At 38.7% G+C, this 23333-nt stretch overlaps 2 protein-coding genes and 1 pseudogene across 2 annotated transcripts; all 3 read right to left on the reverse strand.

Annotated features, from left to right (window-relative positions):
- Positions 1 to 8: 8 nt before the first annotated feature.
- LOC147560331 (cysteine-rich receptor-like protein kinase 44) lies at positions 9 to 3509 on the reverse strand. Its single transcript, XM_086662522.1, has 9 exons — positions 3376 to 3509; positions 2597 to 3287; positions 2050 to 2171; positions 1675 to 1800; positions 1483 to 1601; positions 1178 to 1388; positions 858 to 1095; positions 624 to 774; positions 9 to 490 (listed from the first exon to the last, which is right to left on the reverse strand). The coding sequence occupies exons 1-9, from the start codon at positions 3440 to 3442 to the stop codon at positions 161 to 163; spliced, it is 2055 nt and encodes a 684-aa protein (XP_086518648.1). The 5' UTR covers positions 3443 to 3509; the 3' UTR covers positions 9 to 160.
- Positions 3510 to 13007: 9498 nt separating this feature from the next.
- LOC147560332 (cysteine-rich receptor-like protein kinase 10) lies at positions 13008 to 17391 on the reverse strand. Its single transcript, XM_086662538.1, has 9 exons — positions 17256 to 17391; positions 16460 to 17174; positions 15839 to 15948; positions 15358 to 15483; positions 15117 to 15235; positions 14216 to 14426; positions 13840 to 14077; positions 13589 to 13739; positions 13008 to 13498 (listed from the first exon to the last, which is right to left on the reverse strand). The coding sequence occupies exons 2-9, from the start codon at positions 16471 to 16473 to the stop codon at positions 13163 to 13165; spliced, it is 1305 nt and encodes a 434-aa protein (XP_086518664.1). The 5' UTR covers positions 16474 to 17174; positions 17256 to 17391; the 3' UTR covers positions 13008 to 13162.
- On the reverse strand, positions 16486 to 17316 carry LOC147560333 (pathogenesis-related thaumatin-like protein 3.5 pseudogene; annotated as a pseudogene).
- Positions 17392 to 23333: the final 5942 nt, after the last annotated feature.

Here is a 23333-nt window from a genome sequence, read left to right on the forward strand (position 1 = left end):
GGGTTTCGGGTGCCTGTAAGCTTTAACAAATATTTCATATTCCTTAGTACATGTGAACGAAGAATCGGTAGATTGACTTTACAATGTTCATAGATATCTAACTAAAATCAATTGTCAATAAATAGAGAAACTATAGGTACGAGCCCAATATGATCATAGGTTATCGAGGGTCAGGGTCAGTAAGTGACGCTTCGTTGAGACTCCATGGTGGATTCACGAGCACAATAGCTTCTTCTTCACCTCTCCTCAAATCAATGGTGGGTTCATTGCTACTAGCAAAAAATGCAGGTGATGCAAGTAACGGGAGAGTAGTGGAGTAGCTATTGAGCATTAAAACAACAGAAGCCATTGTAGGCCTGTCGCATATATTTTCTTGAACACATAACATTCCAATGTGGATGCATCTCATCACTTCTCTCTTTGAACAATTATCCCTCAAACTTTCGTCTACCAATTCAAATCCTTTTCCATTTTTCAAATTTATCCATGCCTGCATAATAGTGAGATGAGTTCATCCAATTTAATTCAAGTCAGACTCAGACGATTCAGACTGAAGCAAGTCAGGTTCACATAATCGAGAAAAAAAACAAAACACCGTCGAAGTATAAATCGTTAATACTCACATAGCTTAGGAGATCTGGGGCAACTTCAGATTCATAGAACGAGGTGTTCTTCTTTCCACTAATGATCTCCAAGACTAATACACCGAAACTAAAAACATCTGATTTCACAGAAAACTGCCCGTGCTTAACATACTCAGGAGCCATATATCCACTGTGTACACAAATGTCAATTTGTAAGGTACCTTAACAATTTATCAATGTGTTGCAGAACAACTTTTTTATTTGAGCACTTACTATGTTCCCACAATTTTATTTGTGTTGGCTTGACTTTGATCCACTTCAAAGAGTCTAGCCATACCAAAATCTGAAATTTTTGGAGTCATGTTGTCGTCTAGTAATATGTTGTTTGCTTTGAGATCCCGGTGAATAATCTTTAGTCGTGATTCCTCGTGAAGATAGAGAAGACCTCTAGCGATTCCTCCTATAATCTTAAACCGTTTGTCCCATGTCAAGTATGTGCGTTTAATTGGATCTGTAAAATCATCCAACAAAAGTATAAAGCAAAGACCTATATTGACGTAAACCTTATAAATAGATGTAATTAAAATACGAACCAAATATAAATTGATCAAGGCTTGCATTAGGCATAAATTCATAGATGAGTAGTTTTTCTTCTTCCTCCAAGCAAAAACCTAAAAGCCTCACGAGATTCCTGTGTTCAAGTTTAGCTAATAAAATGACTTCAGTCTTGAATTCTCTATCACCTTGACCAGAACTCTTCGAAAGCCTCTTCACTGCTATTTCTTGCCCGTCTAAAAGTACGCCCTAACAACATCGAAAGATCCCAAGAAAAAAAATGTTATATTAAGATAAAAATGACATAAACCATTAACATATTAAATCATAAATGTCTTTATACCTTGTAAACAGAACCAAAGCCACCTTCTCCAAGCTTATAAGCATCTGAGAAATCATCAGTCGCGATACTTATTGCATTGAAGCTGAACTGCAAAGATTCTGCACTCTGTATCTCATCATCTTCAAGAAAAATGACAAACCTTTAGGATTTGATTGAAATAACTATAGCCAAAAATAAGTTATAGATACTAACCAAGAAATTTCTTCATTGCCTTCTTTTTTCTGAAACAGAAGCACCACAAGGCTAAGGTAGCTAGTACTGCAATTACGGACGGAACGCTTATATAAACAGGAAGTCTTGATTTATTCTTCGTATTTGCTGCATAATGGTAAACAATATTGGTAGTGTTCATATTTATTGAATCAAGTAAAATTTCATATTATGTATTTATCCGCCTCTTAAGGCAGAATCTGACTCGTTAAGCTATGCAAGACCTGTTTTACAAGCCATATCTTACTCTGTTGAAATTACTATTTTATCAAACGAGTAATCATAATTCTGGAAACCATAAGTCGAAGTTCTACGTAGTCCCTAAACTAAGACATTTGAAGATGAGAAAAGACTTACATGTACTTGTGTTGAAGGTGGTTGGCGGCAGCAGCATTGGTGGTGTTTCCACAGGCGGTGATCTAAAAAGTGGTGGTTCCACAAGAGGGGGTGGTGCTGGTGATGAAGATGAGTAACTAGACCTGATAAAAAAAGATCAATGAATCTCAAATATAAAAACAAACTTCCTATGGTAACTCTTCCCCATTGCTAGCCTTTAGAATATGCTAAGGTTTTGTTAGCTGCCTCCCTAAGACATCCATTACAATCAGTTGGCAAATGAGTCTAGATGACTTAGATATCATCTTCTCCATAAGAGTATATTGAGTTTGTGGTCATCGAACTTAGAACTGACAATGAGTAGAGATGACTCAAGTGTTTAATCAGGTATTTGTTCGTGTTGAACTATTTTCACACACTTCCTCACACGTAGTATTCTTTTGAGTCTAACATCTTTCTTATTGACGGGTGATGTGAAACACGTGTGACAATTGGATATTTTACGTATGGCGTAGCTCTGATACTATATTAAGTTTGTGGCTATTCAATTCAAAATTAAGAGTATTACCCCGTGGTTGCAGATGGGCAGAAGGTGATAACATAGTTAGCAGAAGGACAAGTGAATGTGCTGGTAGCATCGTCGAAGGCGTAGCTGTAGGCATATGGGCATGCTTGTTTGAAAATCCGAGAATAGAATGATGGTTTACATGGGCCAGCACCAGTGCAACAATACTCAGGCCAACGAAACGAGTCACATGCACTCTTACACCCCACCACCATTGACCTATTAACGGTTGATAAAAGCTTCAACTCCGGTGGACATTTCTGATTCACATCCACAACACAGCCGGTGGCGTTACAACTCCCGCCGCTCCCTCCTTGGGGCACCACTAACAACGGGAGGTTGAAACCGTCTACCAAACTCACGTCGTAGAAATCATTACCATTAGAAATATTGAGACTAAACTCTGCCAGAGTCGCAGGGGCCTTCAATTGTGCCCCTGTACATTCTACTTTTCCTGTACCGCAATCACCCGTCAAGCAAGAAAAATTACCTGTTGGATCTGTGGTACAATCGGTTCGACCCCATATTCTACCTCGATAACCGGACCATGCTGCAGCCGAGGTAGTAGTAAAATCACCTGTTTCAAGTTTGAATCCAGTCAAGGGGATTTCTGGGCCATTATTACTTGATACTAGTGCCGGCCATACTGTGTAGCTGCAATTGTTGGCAATTGTGAAACTTGTAGAAATTACTCCTGTCAGAATTCACTATATATCATCAACAAACAAATAACACCACAAAATTTAGTGAAAAGAAAGAGAAGACTATATATTTAGATATACCTGAGATCATAAAGAGAGTAGTGACAAGAGAGAGAATGGAAATTAGGAAAGGAAGAGTTATCATCATTTCTTACATCTATGAATGAAGAGAAATGTTAAAGGTGTGAAACTAGGGTTTTGGAGAAACTCAGTTTGGAGAATTAGGGCAAAACTCAAACATTTTATACTTAGGTCAATCCTTGACTAAGTCTCTGGTCAGCTTATAGCATGAAGTCCATCTTGACTCTGAAGACATTTGACTGGTCTACCTTGACTAATCTATCTTGACTGGTCCATCTTGACTGGTTCTCTACAAAATCAAAATAACAATAAAAGTTAGTTGTGTAGTTACAACTAACTCTAGCTTAGTGAATAACTAACTTTCTCTAATTCTGTTTTGCTTTTCTATTAGTATAAATAAGAATTGTTGTAATAAGAACAATTGATTTGATAAAATAAAGAATTGAGTTCTAAGAGATTTTACATGGTATCAGTCTAGGTTCTCTTGAATCCAAAGCTAGGGTTTTCTCTCTTCCAGAGCTCAATAATACTCATCATCTCGCAACAAAACCAAGAAAATCATTCAACATTCAGCAAAATTTAACATTTCAACAACAAAATTTCAGAAGATTCACACAAAATTCAGAAGATTCACACAAAATTCAGAAGATTATCATCAAAATTCAGTTTAAAATCGTTCAAGATCAAAGGATTATAAATATACTTACAGTTTTTTCGGGCTTTTCTTCAAGCAATCTTTCCAATGGCTGCAAATTCAGGTACTTTACCTCCAATCTCCTCTGTTACTAGCTTTATCACTGAAAAGTTAGATGATTCTAACTATCTCATGTGGAAAGATCAAGTTGAAACCCTTCTAAGTACTTATGAGTTACTAGGGTTTGTAAATGGTACTATTGAGGAACCTCCACCTCTTAAATTCATTCATGGTGTTGAGCAAGTAAATCCAGACTATCAACAATGGAGGAGTAAAGAGAATTTTGTAAAGTCTTACCTAAAAAGTACTCTTTCTAAGTCTGTGTATTATGATACATATGGACTTCAAACAGCAAAGGAAATTTGGGACTATTTGTTTCTTACAAACAATGAAGGTCTTGAATCTCAAAAAGATCAATTGAGAAGAAAATTACAAACTATTAAAAAGGGAAATTCATCTATATCTACTTATCTAAGAGAATTAAAGCATATTTCAGACTCTTTACTTTCTGTCAATGATAGAGTAAATGAATCTGAGTTGGTTAGAATAGCAATTCAAGGGCTAAGTGTGGATTATGATCAATTCACAATTGCTATAAGGGCAAATAATGAGCATCTCTCTTTTGCTCAACTCAAATCAAGGCTAATTCAACATGAACAGTGGCTATTATCAAGAGAAGTGGATCAAGAAGCTTATTATGTAAAGAGACATAATCAACAACAACAATATAGACAAAGTTTTAAAGCATCTCCTACTTATTATAAAACTCAGGCCTCTGCAAAGAAAGATGACACTGTTTCACCCCCTATAGTGTCAAATCAACAATATAAAGGAAAAAGAGCTGATGACTTTGATTTCTCTAAAGTCCCATGTGGGATTTGCAAAAGATGGGGTCATTCAGCTGGTGTATGCTATTTTAGATATCAACCAAATAAAACCCATATGGGTTATCATTCTGAGTCTCAAGATAAGCAAGATCTATCACAAATGAAAACTAATGAGGTACAAGAAACAGATTCCTATCTATATGAGGATGAAGCTCTATTGGAATGTAACAATGCAGAATTATATGCAATTTCATCTCAATATCAAGGATATCACAGTGCAAATGATGAAGATGTGTTTCAAGAGTGTCATACAGCTATAGTTACTGATATATCAGAAGATACTTTCTATGACTGTGAATCAACTAATAATATTTCAGAAGAATGTTATGTTGCTACTGCCAATACTTCTGTTCAAGATACAGCTTGGTTAGCTGACACAGGGGCCAGCAGTCACATGACCCACAGTGCCTCTACTCTTCATTCAATTCAAGCTTATAAAGGTACAGAAGCAGTAATGGTAGGTAGTGGTAAATTCCTACCTATCACAGAAACTGGGTCTTCTACTCTTTCCACTGCCACTCATTCTTTTGAGCTGAATAAGGTACTATGTGTCCCTAACCTAAAAAGAAATCTTTTGTCTATTTCTAAATTCACTAAAGAAAACTCATGTTCTGTTGAGTTTCTACCTTGGGGATACAGTATTAAAGATCTATGGTCCAAGAAAATTTTGGCAGAAGGACCTATGAAACAAAATTTATATCCTATAGAGGTTCATAATACCATATTAAAAGAGAGATTGTATTCTGCTCATCTAGCTCTTACTGCAGAAAACTATGATCTTTGGCATGCTAGGTTGGGTCACTCAAATAGTGGTATTATAAAACAGTTACATAGTGAAAAGAAGATTTCTTTATCTCCTACAACAAATAAATTACTTTGTCATTCATGTGTCATGGGAAAAAGCAAATGTCTACCTTTTGAGGATTCATCAACCACAACAAATACTCCATTGTATTTGGTTCATTGTGATATATGGGGTCCAGCTCCTATTGCCACACCAAATGGTGCCAAGTACTATATTCTATTTCTTGATGATTTTAGCAAACACAGTTGGATTTATGCAATGAAGGCTAGGTCTGATAGCACAAAATGTTTTATTCACTTCAAAACAACAGTTGAGAATCTACTAAAGGAGAAGATAGTTTACTTCCAGTCTGATGGGGCACCAGAATTGAAACAAGGTGAATTCAGGAAGTACTTGGACACAAATGGCATTATTTTCAGGTGTTCATGCCCATATACACCACAGCAAAATGGCAAAGCAGAAAAGAAACACAGACACATTACAGAACTAGGTAATACTATGTCCTTTCACTGTCATTTACCAAAATTCTTATGGTATGATGCTTTCAACACTGCAGTTTATATCATAAATAGAATACCCACCAAATTACTTCATGGGCTCTCTCCACATGAAGTCCTTTTTCATGTGTCTCCTGATTACTCACAGTTTAAGGTATTTGGCTGTGCATGCTTCCCACATTTAGGTACACTTAGACATGATAAACTTAGTCCCAAAAGTGTTCCTTGTGTCTTTTTGGGATATAGTAATGAACACAAGGGGTATAGATGTTATGAACCATCTAGTAAGAGGCTTTATATTTCTAGACATGTCATTTTTGATGAAGGCAACTTTCCATATGCCAACATCACTAAGACACAGTCTAGTGGTGATCAGCTACTGTGTCCACATATTTCATTACCTCTTCCTTCTATGTTTCCTATTCAACCTACTACTCCTGAATTAGGGACACCTAGTATCTCTACTAGTTCACCAACTAATTCAGGTTCTAGAACTAATGGTTCAAGTGGGTTGGGCATTTCCAATACAAGTACTAGTACACCAGCAACTACACCTATCCCAGTTCAGATTCAGCAGGTAGGACAGGTTACTACTAGAAGGAGAAATGGCATAATCAAGAGTAAACAACTTCCCTCTGACTTTGTGGCACATTACACATCACCTCACACATTAAATGTAGCATATTTGTCCATTTTGAAATTACCCACTGAACCCACATCATACAAAGAGGCAGCAAAACATGTTGAATGGACTAAAGCTATGCAGGAAGAGTATAATGCACTTTTAGACAATGAAACTTGGTCTCTAGTGCCTTATCAGAATACTATGAATGTTCTTGGATGCAAGTGGGTTTTCAAACTTAAGCAGAAAAGTGATGGTAGTATAGAGAGGTACAAGGCCAGACTTGTGGCCAAAGGCTTTCATCAACAGGAAGGAGTTGATTATGCAGAGACTTTTAGTCCTGTTGTCAAGTCTAATACAATCAGAATTGTTCTCACAATTGCTGTCTCAAGATCATGGCATATCAAGCAATTGGATGTTTCTAATGCTTTCTTGCATGGAACACTAGATGAACCTGTTTTCATTGTCCAACCATCTGGTTTTATTCAAAAAGGGAAGGAATCATATGTCTGCCATCTTCATAAAGCTCTATATGGGTTGAAGCAAGCACCCAGAGCCTGGTTCACTAAATTTGCCACATTTCTATATTCCTATGGTTTTCATAAGAGCAAGACAGATCACTCAATGTTTGTCTTTCAGTCAACCAAAGGGCAAATGGTCTTATTACTGTATGTGGATGATATAATACTCACAGGGAGTTCTGTTACTCAAATCAATGGTCTCATACATGATTTGAGTATTGCTTTTAAAATGAAGGATTTGGGACAACTATCCTATTTTTTAGGAATAGAAGTTACTCATCATCAAAATCAGAGGTATATGATGCTTACCCAGAACAAATATGCTCTTCAATTGTTACAAAAAGCTGAGTTATTAGATTCCAAACCTTCAAAGCTTCCAGTTTCAGTAGGGCAGAGGGTTTCTCTTACAGATGGAGATGAGCTTTCAAGTCCAACAGAGTATAGGAGTCTGGTTGGGGCTTTGCAATATCTCACCCTCACTAGACCAGATCTTTCTTTTGCTGTCAATTATGCAGCTCAGTACATGCAAAAACCAACAACAACCCACTTAGTTTTGGTTAAGAAGATATTAAGATATGTTAAGGGTTCAATGGGTTCTGGTCTAAAGATATCTCATGGAGATTTTACTTCTTTAATAGCATACTCAGACTCAGACTGGGCTGGTTGCCCAGATTCACGGAAATCAACAGGAGGTTACTGTGTATTTCTTGGGTCGACTCTTGTTTCATGGTGCTCAAAGAAACAAGCTACTGTCGCAAAATCATCCACGGAAGCAGAATACAAAGCATTATCAAACACGGCTACAGAAGTAGTATGGATTTCGTACCTCATGGAAGAACTTGGATGTTCTTTGAAGAAACCCATGGTGCTTTACTGTGATAATATCTCAGCAAAGTATTTGGCGTCGAATCCGATTTTTCATGCAAGGACGAAGCACATCGAGGTCGATTTCCACTATGTTCGAGATCTGGTTGCGAACGGGACTGTTGTGATTCATCATCTATCTACTACAGAACAAGTAGCAGATATCTTCACAAAGGGTCTCTCCTTCGATATATTTGCCTATTTTCGATCCAAACTAATGATTTATCAAGCTTCTTCATCATCAGTTTGAGGGGGGCTGTGAAACTAGGGTTTCGCAGAAACTCAGTTTGGAGAATTAGGGCAAAATAGAATTAGGGCAAAACTCAAACATTTTATACTTAGGTCAATCCTTGACTAAGTCTCTGGTCAGCTTATAGCATGAAGTCCATCTTGACTCTGAAGACATTTGACTGGTCTACCTTGACTAGTCTATCTTGGCTATCTTGACTGGTTCTCTACAAAATCAAAATAACAATAAAAGTTAGTTGTGTAGTTACAACTAACTCTAGCTTAGTGAATAACTAACTTTCTCTAATTCTGTTTTGCTTTTCTATTAGTATAAATAAGAATTGTTGTAATAAGAACAATTGATTTGATAAAATAAAGAATTGAGTTCTAAGAGATTTTACAAAAGGTGTTTGTTTAGCTTTGAAAAAAAAACACAAGAAATTGGTTGTTAACTAACTAACTTTTTTTTTTTTTTTTGATGAGAGAACATTGCATTAAAAACGAACGAGAGTACTACAACCACACAAACGGCTAAAGAAAAGCCGACACAAACAAGAGTAAAACAAACACACAAAACAACTAAAGTAAAGCCGACACAAAAGAAGGTACAGAATTCCATTCTTTCCTTTCTCCATTTCTTCTTCCCCATTTCGCAATCGCATCAGCTGGAGCATTGCAATCCCTAGAAACATAGGTGAACATGATTCCTTCGAAATTGTTTATAAGGGCTTGAATTTGTTGTATCATCTTTAACGATTGCCAGTGTAGACCGATATTATGACCGTTGATGAATTTGATCAGTGCTTGGTTATCGCTTTCTATATGAGCATGAGTAATATTTAATTGTAATGCCCATTGCATACTAGATAGGATAGCTAATCCTTCACATTCTTCCGCGTTTTGGCTTCGCACCGAATTTGCTGCTGCTATAATGAATTTCGACTTTTCATCTCTGATAATACATCCAATTCCGGCCGGTTCTGTATCTTTTGTAAACGAGGCGTCAACATTCTACTTTAAATATGGTGTCGATGGAGGTCTCCATTTTTGTTCCTTAGTAGATTTCCTGCATTTGTTAGTGTTAACCGTCTCAATCTTGAGAGGAGTGATAGACGCATTATTAATTCGGTCTATGATTTGTCGAGGATTCTGTTTGTTCGTGTTAAAACTATTTTCACATCTAGCTTTCCAAATGAACCAAAGTATTTTGGCATATTGGTTGGTAGTATCCTCATTTAAGGTTTTCCATTGTGTTATCCATTGATTAGTCGAGCTAATCTGATCTGTTCTCACATCATAATTAAACCAAATTGCTTTAGCAAACGTGCAGTGCAGCATCACATGATCTAAAGTTTCGTTTTCATCGCAATTAATACAGGAGAATTGGTCTCCAATGAATTTGCCAATTTTCGCTTTAACAGGTAAGCTATTTGTACAACATTTCCATAGGAAAAGCTTCACACGTGGTATAGTATTCAAGTTCCAGATAAATCTCGATTCGAGATGGTCCTGCATCACATTCATGCGTTCCGTTCTTAAATAATAATACATTGATTTTATCGAGAAATTACCTGATTTGGTTAATGTCCATATCGGTTTATCTTCCTGATTATTTTGGAGGTTGATGCTGAGGATAGCACTGCATATATCATCGTTAAAACATTGCTGCAACATCTGAAAATTCCAAGTGTTGTTAGTAATAAGTTGTGCAACCCATTTAATGTTGGATCCCGTATGGTTAGTTATGGGAGGGGGGTGGTTTGGGATCCAATAGTCACTCCAAACGTTGATGTTAGACCCTGTATTAATGTTCCAGAAGATAAGACTATCCATATTAGAATAATGCTTAACAATAGATTTCCAAGGCCAAGAATGGGTAGTTTTGGGAGCGGTGGGCCGATAGGTTTTAGGAAAGTATTTACTTTTGAGCACACGAACCCAAATGGCCTTCGGGTTATTAATAATACGCCAGATAATTTTACTGAGAAAAGCCTGATTATCAAAATGAGGGAGGCGTAACCCCAGACCACCTAGTTTCTTTGGCTTGCAAATAGCCGACCAGTTGATAGTATGGAAAGTTTTGGATTTTCCCCACCAGAAAGTCCTTTGGAGGGACTCAATGCTGTTACATATGCCTTTTGGGATAGCAAAGCACTGCATTTGGTATCGGGGAACGGCCGCTGCGATAGTAGAAATGACTACTGAGCGACCAGCTTGAGAGAGAAGATTAGATTGCCACTTGGCGAGCTTGTTTTTGATTTGGTTGAAAAGGGGTTGAAAGATAGATTTTTTGTTTTTACCAATGAATAGATTTGTGCCAAGATATTTGTCACCAGTCGAGGATTGATGAACTTTAAGTTCACGGATAATCATACGTTTGAATTTCGGATGCGAGTTCTTGGAAAAGAAAATGTTGGATTTGGAGTAATTAATCATCTGACCCGACGCATCACTAAATTCTTTAAGAATCAGCTTGAGGTTGTGAATGTTGTCAAGAGAATTTTGACCAAAGATAATACAGTCGTCTGCAAAGAGAAGATGATTAATAGTGAGATCCGAATTAGAGACCGGGAAGCCAATGAAGGGGTGATGACTGTTATGCCTGTCAAGGAGGTGGCTTAGACCTTCCATAGCAATAGTGAAAAGGAAAGGTGAAAGCGGGTCGCCCTGACGAATCCCCCTGCTAACATTGAAAGTGCGCCCGGGACGTCCATTGATCAGAACGGCCATGGAACTAGAGTTGAGACAAGTACGAACAAGCCTGGTCCAGCCAGGGGCGAAGCCCATCAGGATCATAATTTGCTCCAGATAATGCCATTCAATCCGATCAAAAGCTTTGGACATATCCAGTTTGAGGCCGAAATAACTCTTTGCGCCTTTGATCTTTTTGAATGAATGAATCAACTCCTGGCTAATCATGATATTGTCAGTGATTTGCCTACCCGGAACATAAGCCGCTTGGAACGGGGATATGATATCAGCCAGAGTAGGTTTGAGTCTATTGGCAAGGATTTTAGTGATAATTTTGTATGTAGTGTTAAGAAGACTAATCGGCCTATAGTCAGCCGGAGTTTGAGGAGTTTTGGTTTTAGGGATTAGGCAGATATGGGTATGATTAGACATCGTAGGGAGAGTCGCTTCTCGAAAGAAGACAGAAACCATCTTGTGAAGATCCTCCTTTACTGTATCCCAGTTGGCTTGATAGAATAGAGGAGGATATCCATCCGGCCCAGGAGCAGCTCCAGATCTCAAAGAGAAAGTGGCCTTACGGATTTCATCTAAATTCGGAATCACAGTAAGAGTATCATTTTGGAGTTGTGATATCTGAGGGTTGAAACAATCAATAAGATTAGTAGAAAGGGTGGAACCAGCGGTAGCCGAAATATTCTGGAGGTGAGTAACAAAAACATTGGCTATTTGAGCTTCATCATTAGTCCACGTGTTGTCCTCCAACTTAATGGAATGTATTTGATTTTTCCGATTTCTCGTGGTGGCTTTCGCATGGAAGTACTGAGTATTGCGATCACCCAAATTGATGTTGGTGGTACTGGCGCTTCCATGAATAAAGGTTGATTGTGAAATGTTTGAAAATTGACTAAAGATCTTTACTCAAATTTTGCATTAGTTTATTTTGTGTGTTTAAAATTCAGTTATTAAGTTCAATATTTTATGTTTGATTTTTTTTTTCATGGATTCAATGGTATTTTTATATTTCCTCGGGTCGATCGGCCTTAACCTGCTTTCGGGTTTCCGGTGCCCGTGAGTTCTAACGGACTCGGGTGTCCATGATGGTTTTCGAGTTCTCGGACTTTATTCCTGTTGTTTCTCTGGTTATCAATCGGTAAGTCGATTTCTCTCCTCTCTGTCTTGGCTTGATTTAGACAGAGTTTCCTTTTTCTAACGGGTTAATTTGACATGGACCCCCATTTATTTAGTGATATTAGGACTTCACCCCCAAAATCAAAAGTGTTCTGGCGTTAACCCTCAATTGGCCTTTTTCCGTCATTTTCTCGTTAAATGGTTGGTGTGTGAAACACACGCGTGATTCGTGACGAAAATACCCCCCATCTGATTCTCCATCTAATCTAACGGCGAACAATCCCTCTCGTGATCAACGGTTGAGAAATGGCCCTTCAAAATAGTTGTTGAAATATCATTAAAAAATCCTTGACGCTCCAATGGTTGGAACCCTAAAGCTCTATAAAAGCAAGAGCTTCAATCAATTGATGATGAGGTTCTGGGAGGGTTGAAACAAGGAAGTGAGTTCATTGTTGCGAAAACGATGGGAGGAGGAGCTAAGTCTAGTTCATCACCTGAGGTACACTTTGTTCTCTTCTATTTTTGGTTGGGGATCCTTCTCTAATTAATATATTTACAGTGGGGTGTTATCTCAAAATTTATGACGTCTGTTATTTCAGGAATGAAAAATTCCTAGTCTACCGGAGCTAAAATTGCCTCTTCTCTTGACGGTCACCAGAATCTTACTCTTCTCTTGCATTAGTAATTAGAGATTGAGAGAAGCTCATAGGACAATGCTATTAGAGATTTAGAGATCCTCTACTAAAGCTTGCCACACACGATGAATGCTTTTTTTGGGTTTGGCTTTGAAAATGTTCTAACTCAAATCAATAGACAATAAATAGAAAAATTTTAGATATGAATGTGTACGTCATCGAGGGTACGGATCAGTAAACGATGCCTCGTTAAGACTACATGTTGAATTCTCAAGCAAAACTACTTCTTCTTCATCCCCTTCCCTCAAACCAATGGTGGGTTGGTTTATACTGTTAGAAAAAAATGCAGGTGATGAAACTACTGGAAGAGTGGTGGAATAGCTATTGAGCATCAAAATGACAGAAGCCATTGAAGGCCTATCAGATATATTTTCTTGAACACATAACATTCCAATGTGGAGGCATCTCATCACTTCTCTCTTTGAACAATTATCCCTCAAATTTTCATCTACCAATTCAAATCCTTTCCCATTCTTCAAATTTATCCATGCCTGCAAATTGCAATAGTATTGAGAGGAAGTCACCCAATTTAATCACCAAATTATGAGAGAAAAAACTAAGTATAAATTATTTATACTCACATAGCTTAGAAGATCGTTGGCAACTTCGGATTCATAGAAAGATGTGTTTTTCTTTCCACTAATGATCTCCAAGACTAATACACCGAAACTAAAGACGTCTGATTTCACAGAGAATTGTCCGTGCTTGACATACTCTGGAGCCATATATCCACTGCACGTGTACCAAAAATACCATATGAATCAACTTGTTAAGTATCTAAGCAATTCCATACTACATTGCCAAACACTTTTTCATTATGATCTATACTTACTATGTCCCGACGATTCTATTTGTGTTGGCTTGAGTTTGATCTACCACAAAAAGCCTAGCCATACCAAAATCTGAAATTTTGGGGTTCATATTTGCATCTAACAATATGTTGTTAGCTTTGAGATCACGGTGTACAATTTTAAGACGTGATTCCTCGTGGAGGTAAAGAAGACCTCTAGCGATCCCTCCTATAATTTTATAACGTTTCTCCCAATTCAAGCACTTAGACTTAATTGGATCTGAAAAGTCATCAACAAAAAAAAAGAAATTAATCCACCATATTTGTACAAAGCAAGTTTAATCTACTAATGAAATTAGTTAAGCATTTTTCGGCAAGTATGATATAGACCTAAAAATAGAGAGAATGTAGGCCAAACCGAATATGAATTGGTCAAGGCTTGCATTCGGCATGAATTCATAGATGAGTATCTTTTCTTCTTTCTCCAAGCAAAAGCCTAGAAGTCTCACAAGATTCCTATGCTCAAGTTTAGTTAATAAAATGACTTCATTCTTGAATTCTCCTTCGCCTTGATCAGAATGCTTCGAAAGCCTTTTTACGGCTATTTCTTGTCCATTTGAATGTATACCCTTAAACACGCAAAAAAAAAAAAGAGAGATGTGAATATGAAATGTTAAAAACCACCACCAATCTGATATTTTACTGAATGCGAGATAATTGTACCAACAGTTCATACGACGTCTGTCCAGGATACAACGACTTACCTCTTAGTGTTTATGGTATTTCGACTCGGAGAGTTTGCAAGCCTTGAGCAAGTAATATAAAAACCTTAACAAAGAAACTGCACAAATGCTCTCTGACTCTTAAGACGAGTATGAAACTTCTTGGCTGACTCTCTCTGGATAGTTAAAGGCGCTACTTGAGTGTTCAAGTCACACGGCGGTGAGGATCACGCAAAGTAGTCTACCATTTCTATAATATTACATCACTATATGTGAATAAATTAATATAAGAGGAGTGTTTCCTCTTTCTATTTGATGTGGGACTAACTTTAGCTCCCAATAATTTGTTTGAGCTACCACCCATAGTTCTACTATTATACCATACTTCGACAGCTACTAATATTTCACTCACACTAATCACTTTTTTTTTACAAGCCGTAGCTCTAAACTCAAGAGCTAGACGAAACAATTCCAATTTTCCAACGATACGTAAAGTTATTGATCTACAGGAGTGGAGGTCTCCCAAAAATAGGGAAAAACAAACTCAACAAAGGGTCTGTTTCCAATAAAATTTGCTTAGTAAATGTTTTTATATACCTTGTAAACAGGACCAAAACCACCTTCGCCAAGCTTATTAGTTTCGGAAAAGTCATTCGTTGCAGCACTTATTGTGCTAAACTTGAACTGCAAAGATTCTGCATTCTTGATCTCATTATCTGCAACAAAAATAACAAGAAGAAAGATTGAGCCAAATTACTTATAACTTCATGAACTTCCATGTGGGAGATGATAAACCTTCCCTTTTCGATCGATAACAGTAACAAAGGAAGCTACTAACCATGAAATTTGTTCTTTGCTTGCTTTCTTCTCAAATAAAAGCACCAAATTGCTATGGTTACTAGTACTGCAATCGCCGATGAGACGACTATATAAACATGAAGTCTTGATTTCTTCTTTCTATTTGCTGCAAAGATAGTACATGTTGAAACTCAGTAGGATTTCATATTATACATTTTCTGTTTGTTTGCAAAAATAGGGATACGTTGACTGACCACATTCAAATTTGGGCAGAGCCAATTCGAATTGTCCTAAAAAATGAAATTTAATAATATTTGCAAACTTCAAAATTGCGGGGACGTCCTGAACAACAGTGTGGTAAAAACAAACTTGGCTAGACCAAATATGGATTCTCATTTAGCAGACTAAAAACCACTACAATGTCATTTTTCGTCTTCTCCGACATGGACTAAGAAAAACAGGCTATCATAAATTTACAAACCATAAAAAGAAACTCGCGAAGGTGATCAGAGACGACTTACTGGTTGTTTTAGTGGTGTTGGTGGAGGCAGTCCGCGGTTGTGGTGGTGGTGGTTCGACGAGAAGAGATGGGGATGGTGGTGAAGATGGGGATGGTGGTGAAGATGGGATACTGGACAAAATAAAAGGATTAGTCTTAAATATAATAAAACAATTTTATCTCTTTCCCTTTCTCATGGCTAGCTTAGCGCCTAAGACGGGCATGGTACAATGGACAAAACAGTCTGTGGCGGGTTGAGACGACTGCTTGTGAACTCTAGGTTCATCTCTAATAATTTTGTATTGGTGTTGACTGAGGACTGAGAAGGGAGAAGAAGGTTTAACTATGTGGATATAAAATAATGAAGTTTCCATCAATCTTGACTTGATTCAGACAAAAGGTCAATATAGACAACTAGTATTTTTTGTTTATGATAGTAACTTTGAACTATCAACTACTTTTTATTTTTTCCATGTGTACTACTATCAGCCCCATACAGGGTAGCTAGCTATTGGGAGAGTAGTGATGAATGTCTCATGAGACGAGATCCGAGGCCTACGAAGAGGATTTTGGGGCCTCATCTGTGTCCACTCCTAAAACTTTCATATACTTCCAATCTATATTGTGCCAGCCTTAAAAACACGATGGCCCGTACATGGAGAATTTTTGTTACCTGTAGGCAGGAGAAGGGCAGAAGTTGATTACGTAGTTGACAGAGCCACATGCAAAGTTGACATTGTCTTTGTCGCGAGGGTAGCTATAGGCACGTGGACATGCTTGCTTGAAGAGTCGAGAATACTTAGATGGTTCACACATGTCTTGATTAGCACCGGTGCAGCAATACGCAGACTTCGCGAACGCGTCACACGCACTCTTACACCCCACCACCACTGACCCGTTCGACAAAATTTTCAACTCAGAAGGGCATATTTTGTTAAGATCTGAATTGCAACCAGCAACACTGCAATTCCCACCGACCCCTCCTTGGGGCACAACGGACATTTGGAGGTTGTAGCCATTCACCAAACTCACGTCATACAAATCTTGGCCATTACTGAAGCTAAACTCCCCTAGAGTGACCGGATTCGTAAAAGTCCCACCTGCACATTCTATTTTTCCTGACTGACAATCACCAGTCACGCATTCAAATTTACCTGTTGAACCAGAGGTACATTGAGTTCGAGCCCATACTCTACCAAAATGACCTGACCATGGAGCCGCGTTAATAGTAATAGACTTTCCCTTTTGGAGAATGAATCCAGTGTCGGAGAGTTCTTGGCCTCCATTACCTGATACTAGCGCCGGCCATATTGTGTAGTTGCAGTTGTTGGTAATTGTGAAATTTGTCGAAATCACTCCTGTATGTAGATTTCAACAAACACAATCAACAACAAGTAACTACACTACAAAATTTGAGATAGAGTACAAGGATTATGTACCTGAGACTATGAAAAGAATAACAAAAGGAGAAAGGAGAAGGAAAATAGGAAGTCTTATCATTTCAAAGAGGTAAGAAAGGAAACTTTATGCACCACTAAAAGAGAAATATAAAGGAGTTTGTCTAGAGGGAAAGTCTTCCCAATTATTTGTTCATCAATCTTTTTGTTTTTTTTTTGTTAGTCAATAACAAAAATAGGAGTTGTAAAAGTAAGGGAGTTTGATTAGTAAATAGATTTTCGGGTGGACTGTCGTAATCAAGGGTCCAGTTCTCTGGGAGTTTCCCTTCTCTATAAGGTAGACGAAATGTTGGTTCAAACGTATTTAATGTAGCAGAGAATTTTGTCTCTGAAACGATATACTACGATTGATTAAGTTTGATGTGTTGTAGCCCAAAGGTTGTGCATTCTATTAAAATTCAAAAGGACGATATATTAAGATTTAATTTATGGTGTGTAATATGTAGGTATTAACTAAAATACATTTTTAGAGAGACGAAGAGAAATTATATTGGTGGTGGTAAATGGAAGAAGTAGGGACTACTTGAGGACTCCCTAAAAGATCAATCTCTCTTTAGGCCTCATCAATGGTATTTCCCTACTAACACGTCTAAAAAAATACTATATTTTCTCAAGGGACTCGAAGACTATCAATTAGGTCATTATCTTTACCGACTCTGAGTCATATTTTAATATTTAATCTCGAGTTAGATTTCAGATTTGACTTAAAAGGAAAAAAAACACTACTGATCGGGAGAGGCATTCCATCATTAAGAGGAGGAAGCTTGCGGGTTCCACTAAAAAAATGTAGACTGTGATAGGCTTACAAGTTGTGAAAAGACTTGAAGAACATGGCAACTTTAGTCAATGCATTTAATTCCTTCCACATACTCACCAATTAGGATTTCATGCAAATTGGAAATTGCTCAAAGTGAAACTAAGGCAAATTGGATGCTAACAGATTCAAATCTAGAACAAGTAAAGGTGAGGTGTGACAAATTAAAGTGTACTCTAGGTGTACAAAGTACACATGAGTCTTTTATCATAAAGTGTAAGTGAGGTGTAAACATATGTGTTATTTTTTTTCTTTCCACACTCTCGCTTGCCTCGGGCTTTGATCTATATACTCCTACAAGTAGAGCTCGGTTCATTTTATTGCACACATTGACAGTACAAAGTAATAGAATCTCATACAATAACATCCTCTGCCAATATGAAATACCATTTAAGTAAAGTGATATGATTTTGCTTGACAAGTCTAGGTTAGACATACCCTTTTAATAGACTTATAACAAATATAAAATGCGGCCCAAACCCAACCCATGACGTCCGCTTGAGAACGCCAAATGCTCTCACTTAGCTCGCCCTGTGAAGCTGTTAAAACTAAAAGTCGCGGAAGCTATCGAACCTATCCTATAAATTGATCCGATTATGAAGATTAATCGAAAAGCTAAGTCAAAATCTAAATATGCAAACAGAATTTACGAGGTTCGGCTTTAAAGCCTACGTCCTCGGGCGAACAAGAAATCTTTATTGAAGGATAGATGAAGACGACTAACACAACCCGCAAGTTCGTCCCAAGATGGTACCGTATAGAAATTAACCTTCTATACTAAATCTTCGACGACCGAGAAATTTAACACCGCTCAAAAACTATGAAAAATTTCTCTCACTCTTGCTCTCTCTCTAGCTCTCTAAAGAAGAGTTGTTGTTGCTTGTTTTGGTGTGTTGATTACAAAGCACTCAACCCCTATTTATATATTTTATAAGCCAAAAAATTGGAAACTGCCTATTGAGCCAAAAAATTGGAAACCATCCCAATTTGGAAACTGCCTATTGCTGCCTCTTAAACCTCCTCTTCAATTTTTAGAAACTGCCTCTTACAATTCTCCACCTCGTACACAATTTGATATACTTCAAATTTTGGACGAACACCAGGATACTCCTTGTACGATATATCTTCCTTTTGTAACTTCATCCGACTGCACCATATGACCATGGTTGCCTACGTACCCTTTTACAGGATCAAGCCTACCGTAGTTCTACCAACCCTTCACATAAAGATTATCTTGTCGCCATTACGCCCTTTCGGGCAACTTAACACGAGCCGATTTGTAGCAATTCCAGACAATGCTGAAACTTGCTACATGTCACCACTTTAGTCAACATGTCCGCGGGATTCTCATCTGTGTATACCTTCATGAGAGAAACATCACCTTCCTCTATGACATCTCGTACAAAGTGATACCTGACATCGATATGCTTAGTAGAGCATGATGAATCTGATTCTTCGCCAAGTGGATCGCACTTTGACTATCACACCATACATCTACGCACTCCTGCTTAATCCCTAGATCATCCAGAAGACCCCACAACCACAATGCTTCCTTCACACCCTCGGCCATAGCCATATACTCGGCCTCCGTAGTAGATAACGCAACTGTAGATTGTAACATCGATCGCCAACTAACTGGAGCACCATGTACCCTAAATACATAACCAGTAGTAGATCGTCTTCTATCTAGATCGCCAGCATAATCCGAGTCAACATAACCGCTTACCTGACATGTGTCTCCACCAAAGCACAAACCCGTATCAACAGTACCCTTCAAGTACATCAAGACCCACTTCACAGCTTCCCAATGTGTCTTCCCCGGGTTTGCCATAAACCTACTAACCACACTGACCGCTTGTGAAATATCCGGACGAGTACACACCATAGCGTACATCAAACTGCCAACTGCACTAGCATACGGTACACGATCCATATGATCCTTCTCCACCGTAGTAGTGGGAGATTGTTTTCCCGAGAGCCTGAAGTGTGGTGCCAAAGGTGTTGACACCGCCTTCGCATTCTGCATCCCGAATCGAGAAACTACTCGTTCGATGTAACCTTTCTGATTCAAGTACAGTTTCTTACTTGACCGCTCTCTCTTAATCTCCATTCCCAGTATCTTCTTTGCAACGCCCATGTCTTTCATCTCAAACTCTTGACTGAGTTGAGATTTCAACTTATCTATCTCCACCATGCTTCGAGAAGCAATAAGCATGTCATCCACATACAAAAGGAGATAAATAAAGTCACCTTCGCGAAGCTTCTTGATGTATACACAACAATCATAGTCACTTCTGCGAAAACCATGCTTTAGCATGAAAAAATCAAATCGTTTGTACCATTGGCGAGGGGATTGTTTCAATCCATAAAGAGACTTCCTCAAACGACATACTTGATTTTCTTTACCCTCAACCTTGTATCCCTCAGGTTGAGCCATATAAATTTCTTCTTCCAAATCACCGTGCAAGAAGGCGGTTTTAACATCGAGTTGTTCCAGCTCAAGATCACTGTGAGCAACAATACTCAATAGCACCCGAATAGAAGTATGTTTCACGACCGGTGAGAAAATCTCATTGTAGTCGACCCCTTCTTTCTGTGCATAACCCTTGGCCACTAGTCTTGCCTTATACCTTGTACCCTTGATTTCGGAAGAATCCTCTTTCTTCTTGTACACCCATTTACAACCAATAACAGACTTACCTTCGGGCAATGGGACAACCTCCCATGTCTTGTTCTTGTGAAGAGACTCCATCTCTTCTTGCATAACAACCAACCAACTCTCTCTTTCCTCCGCGGTAATAGCTTGTTTGAAGGTGACCGGCTCGTCGTCTTCCACCGAGAGTGCATATTCAACAAGATTTGCCTGCCCATAATGCCTAAGAGGTTTGTCTGACCCTAACCTCTGTACCGGCTTATATAACCGTTTCGGCCTAGTGTGTACCGAAACATCCTGCTGTTGTTGTTGTAAAACTTGTGTACCTTCCCCTTGAACCTCCTCATGATCGGGTTCATCAATTTCCTCATCCTGAGTTTTATCCTGATGCTCCACCTGATCATGATTCCTAGAAACCCGTTGGTCTTCGGCTTCTACTTCCACTACTTGAGCTTTAGTAGACCCAACATCACCACAACTAGGCACCGTAGCTTTCGCCATAGCTACAATAGATGACTCATCAAACACCACATCTCTGCTGATTACAAACTTCTTGTCTTCCGTACACCATAGCCGATAACCCTTGACTCCTGTAGCATATCCTAAGAAAATTGCCTTCTTTGCTCTATTGTCAAGTTTGTTACCTTTAACATGGTAATAGGTCGTACAACCGAAAACCTTAAGTCTCTCGTAATCTGCATGTTCACCTGACCACACCTCGTAAGGTATGCCGCCATCTAAAGAAGAATGAGGAGACCTGTTCACAATATAACAAGCTGTAGCAACAGATTCTGCCCACCATTCTACGCCTAATCCCGAATTGGAGCGCATACATCTAGCTTTCTCAAGTAGTGTACGGTTCAATCTCTCTGCGACTCCATTCTGTTGAGGTGTGTTTACTACTGTCCAGTGCCTCACAATGCCTTCCTGATTACAAAACTCTTTGAATGCCCCATCCGTGTATTCGGTCCCATTATCCGACCTTAACGTCTTCAGCTTTCGACCAGTTTTGTTCTCAACCATTGCTTTCCACACCAGGAATGTGTTGAATACCTCATTCTTATGTTTCAGAAAATAAAGTCAGACAAATCTCGAATGATCATCAACGAATGTAACAAAATACCTGGAACCACCCTTGGAAGGTAACTTTGCCGGTCCCCAGACATCGGTGTGTACGTAGTCTAACACCTCTTTGCTCCTGTGCTTGCTTGTAGAGAACGTCACCCTGTGTGCCTTCCCGAACACACAATGCTCACAAAATTCCATGCAAGGCTTCTTCATGTCCTTCAACAAGCCTTTCCCGCACATCAAAGATAGACCCTTTTCCGACATATGCCCAAGGCGCATATGCCAAAGCCTCGTACAAGCCGTTGGATCCCTTCCATTGATTCCTACTGCTACATCTCCTGTAATTGTTGTCCCCAAAAGTTTGTATCAATTACCGTAACGAGTACCTCTCATTACTACCAAAGAACCCTTAACTACTTTTATGGAGCCATTCTCTATAATTATCTTACAGCCGCTTCGCTCCAACACACCAAGGGAAATTAGATTTTTCCGCAAATCGGGTATGTGTCTTACGTCCGTCAATGTTCTAACCACTCCATCGTGCATTTTGATACGTATTGTTCCGAGTCCCACAGTTTTACATATACTATCATCACCCAGTATAACTGTACCACCATCTACACTCCTATAGGTAGTAAACATCTCCCTATTTGGGCACATATGGTGTGACGCCCCTGAATCAAGCATCCACTTATCGAAGATCTTCTCAGACACCTCTGTCACCGAGAAACATTCGTCCGCCTCTTCTGACACATATCCCGCCTCTTGCATCTCTTGTTTCTCCTTGTAGCCTTCGTTCTTTTGCTTCAACTTTTTTTTTGGACAAGCCGCTTTAAAGTGGCCAAACTCACCACAACTAAAGCACGTTTTCTTGAAAGAGCCTCTAGATTTGGATCTAGATTTCCCGCCCTTTCCCTTTCCCCTTTCATTACTCCTCCCCCTCGTTACAAACAACCCTTGTGCTTGATCCTTGTCTACTCCACCCGACGCCATACTGCTAGTAGCAACCTTACGAAGGTCATCCGCTGATAGCGAATTTCTCGTCTCTTCCATGCTTAGACTATCTCCAACAAGCATCAAAGTTTGAACAAGGTTCTCATAGGATTTAGGCAATGAAAGTAACAATATGAGGGCTTGGTCCTCATCCTCAACCTTAACATCAATATCCTTCAAATCTGAGATAATCCTGTCAAATCTATTCACATATTCCTGAATAGAAGAACCCTCTTCCATTCTACATGTGAATAATTTGGATTTTAAGTAGACCCGATTCGTTAAAGTTTTCGTCATGAAACTGCTTTCTAGTTTTAACCACACACCCGCCGCCGTTGTTTCTCCGTCTACTAGGAACGCCACGTCCCTCTCAAGACACAACATAATGGTAGCCCGTGCTTCGAGATCTAACTCCTCCCAATCCTCATCTGACATATCTCCTGGTTTCTTTCCCGTCAACGTCTTGTGTAATTTCTGCGAGATTAACAGATTCTTCATCTGCATCCGCCAATAAGAAAAATCGTTTTTCCCA

Source organism: Eschscholzia californica, unplaced genomic scaffold, assembly GCF_041429995.1.
Source record: "Eschscholzia californica isolate CP2 unplaced genomic scaffold, dmEscCali1.0.p SCAF_2, whole genome shotgun sequence".
NCBI classification, from domain to species: domain Eukaryota; kingdom Viridiplantae; phylum Streptophyta; class Magnoliopsida; order Ranunculales; family Papaveraceae; genus Eschscholzia; species Eschscholzia californica.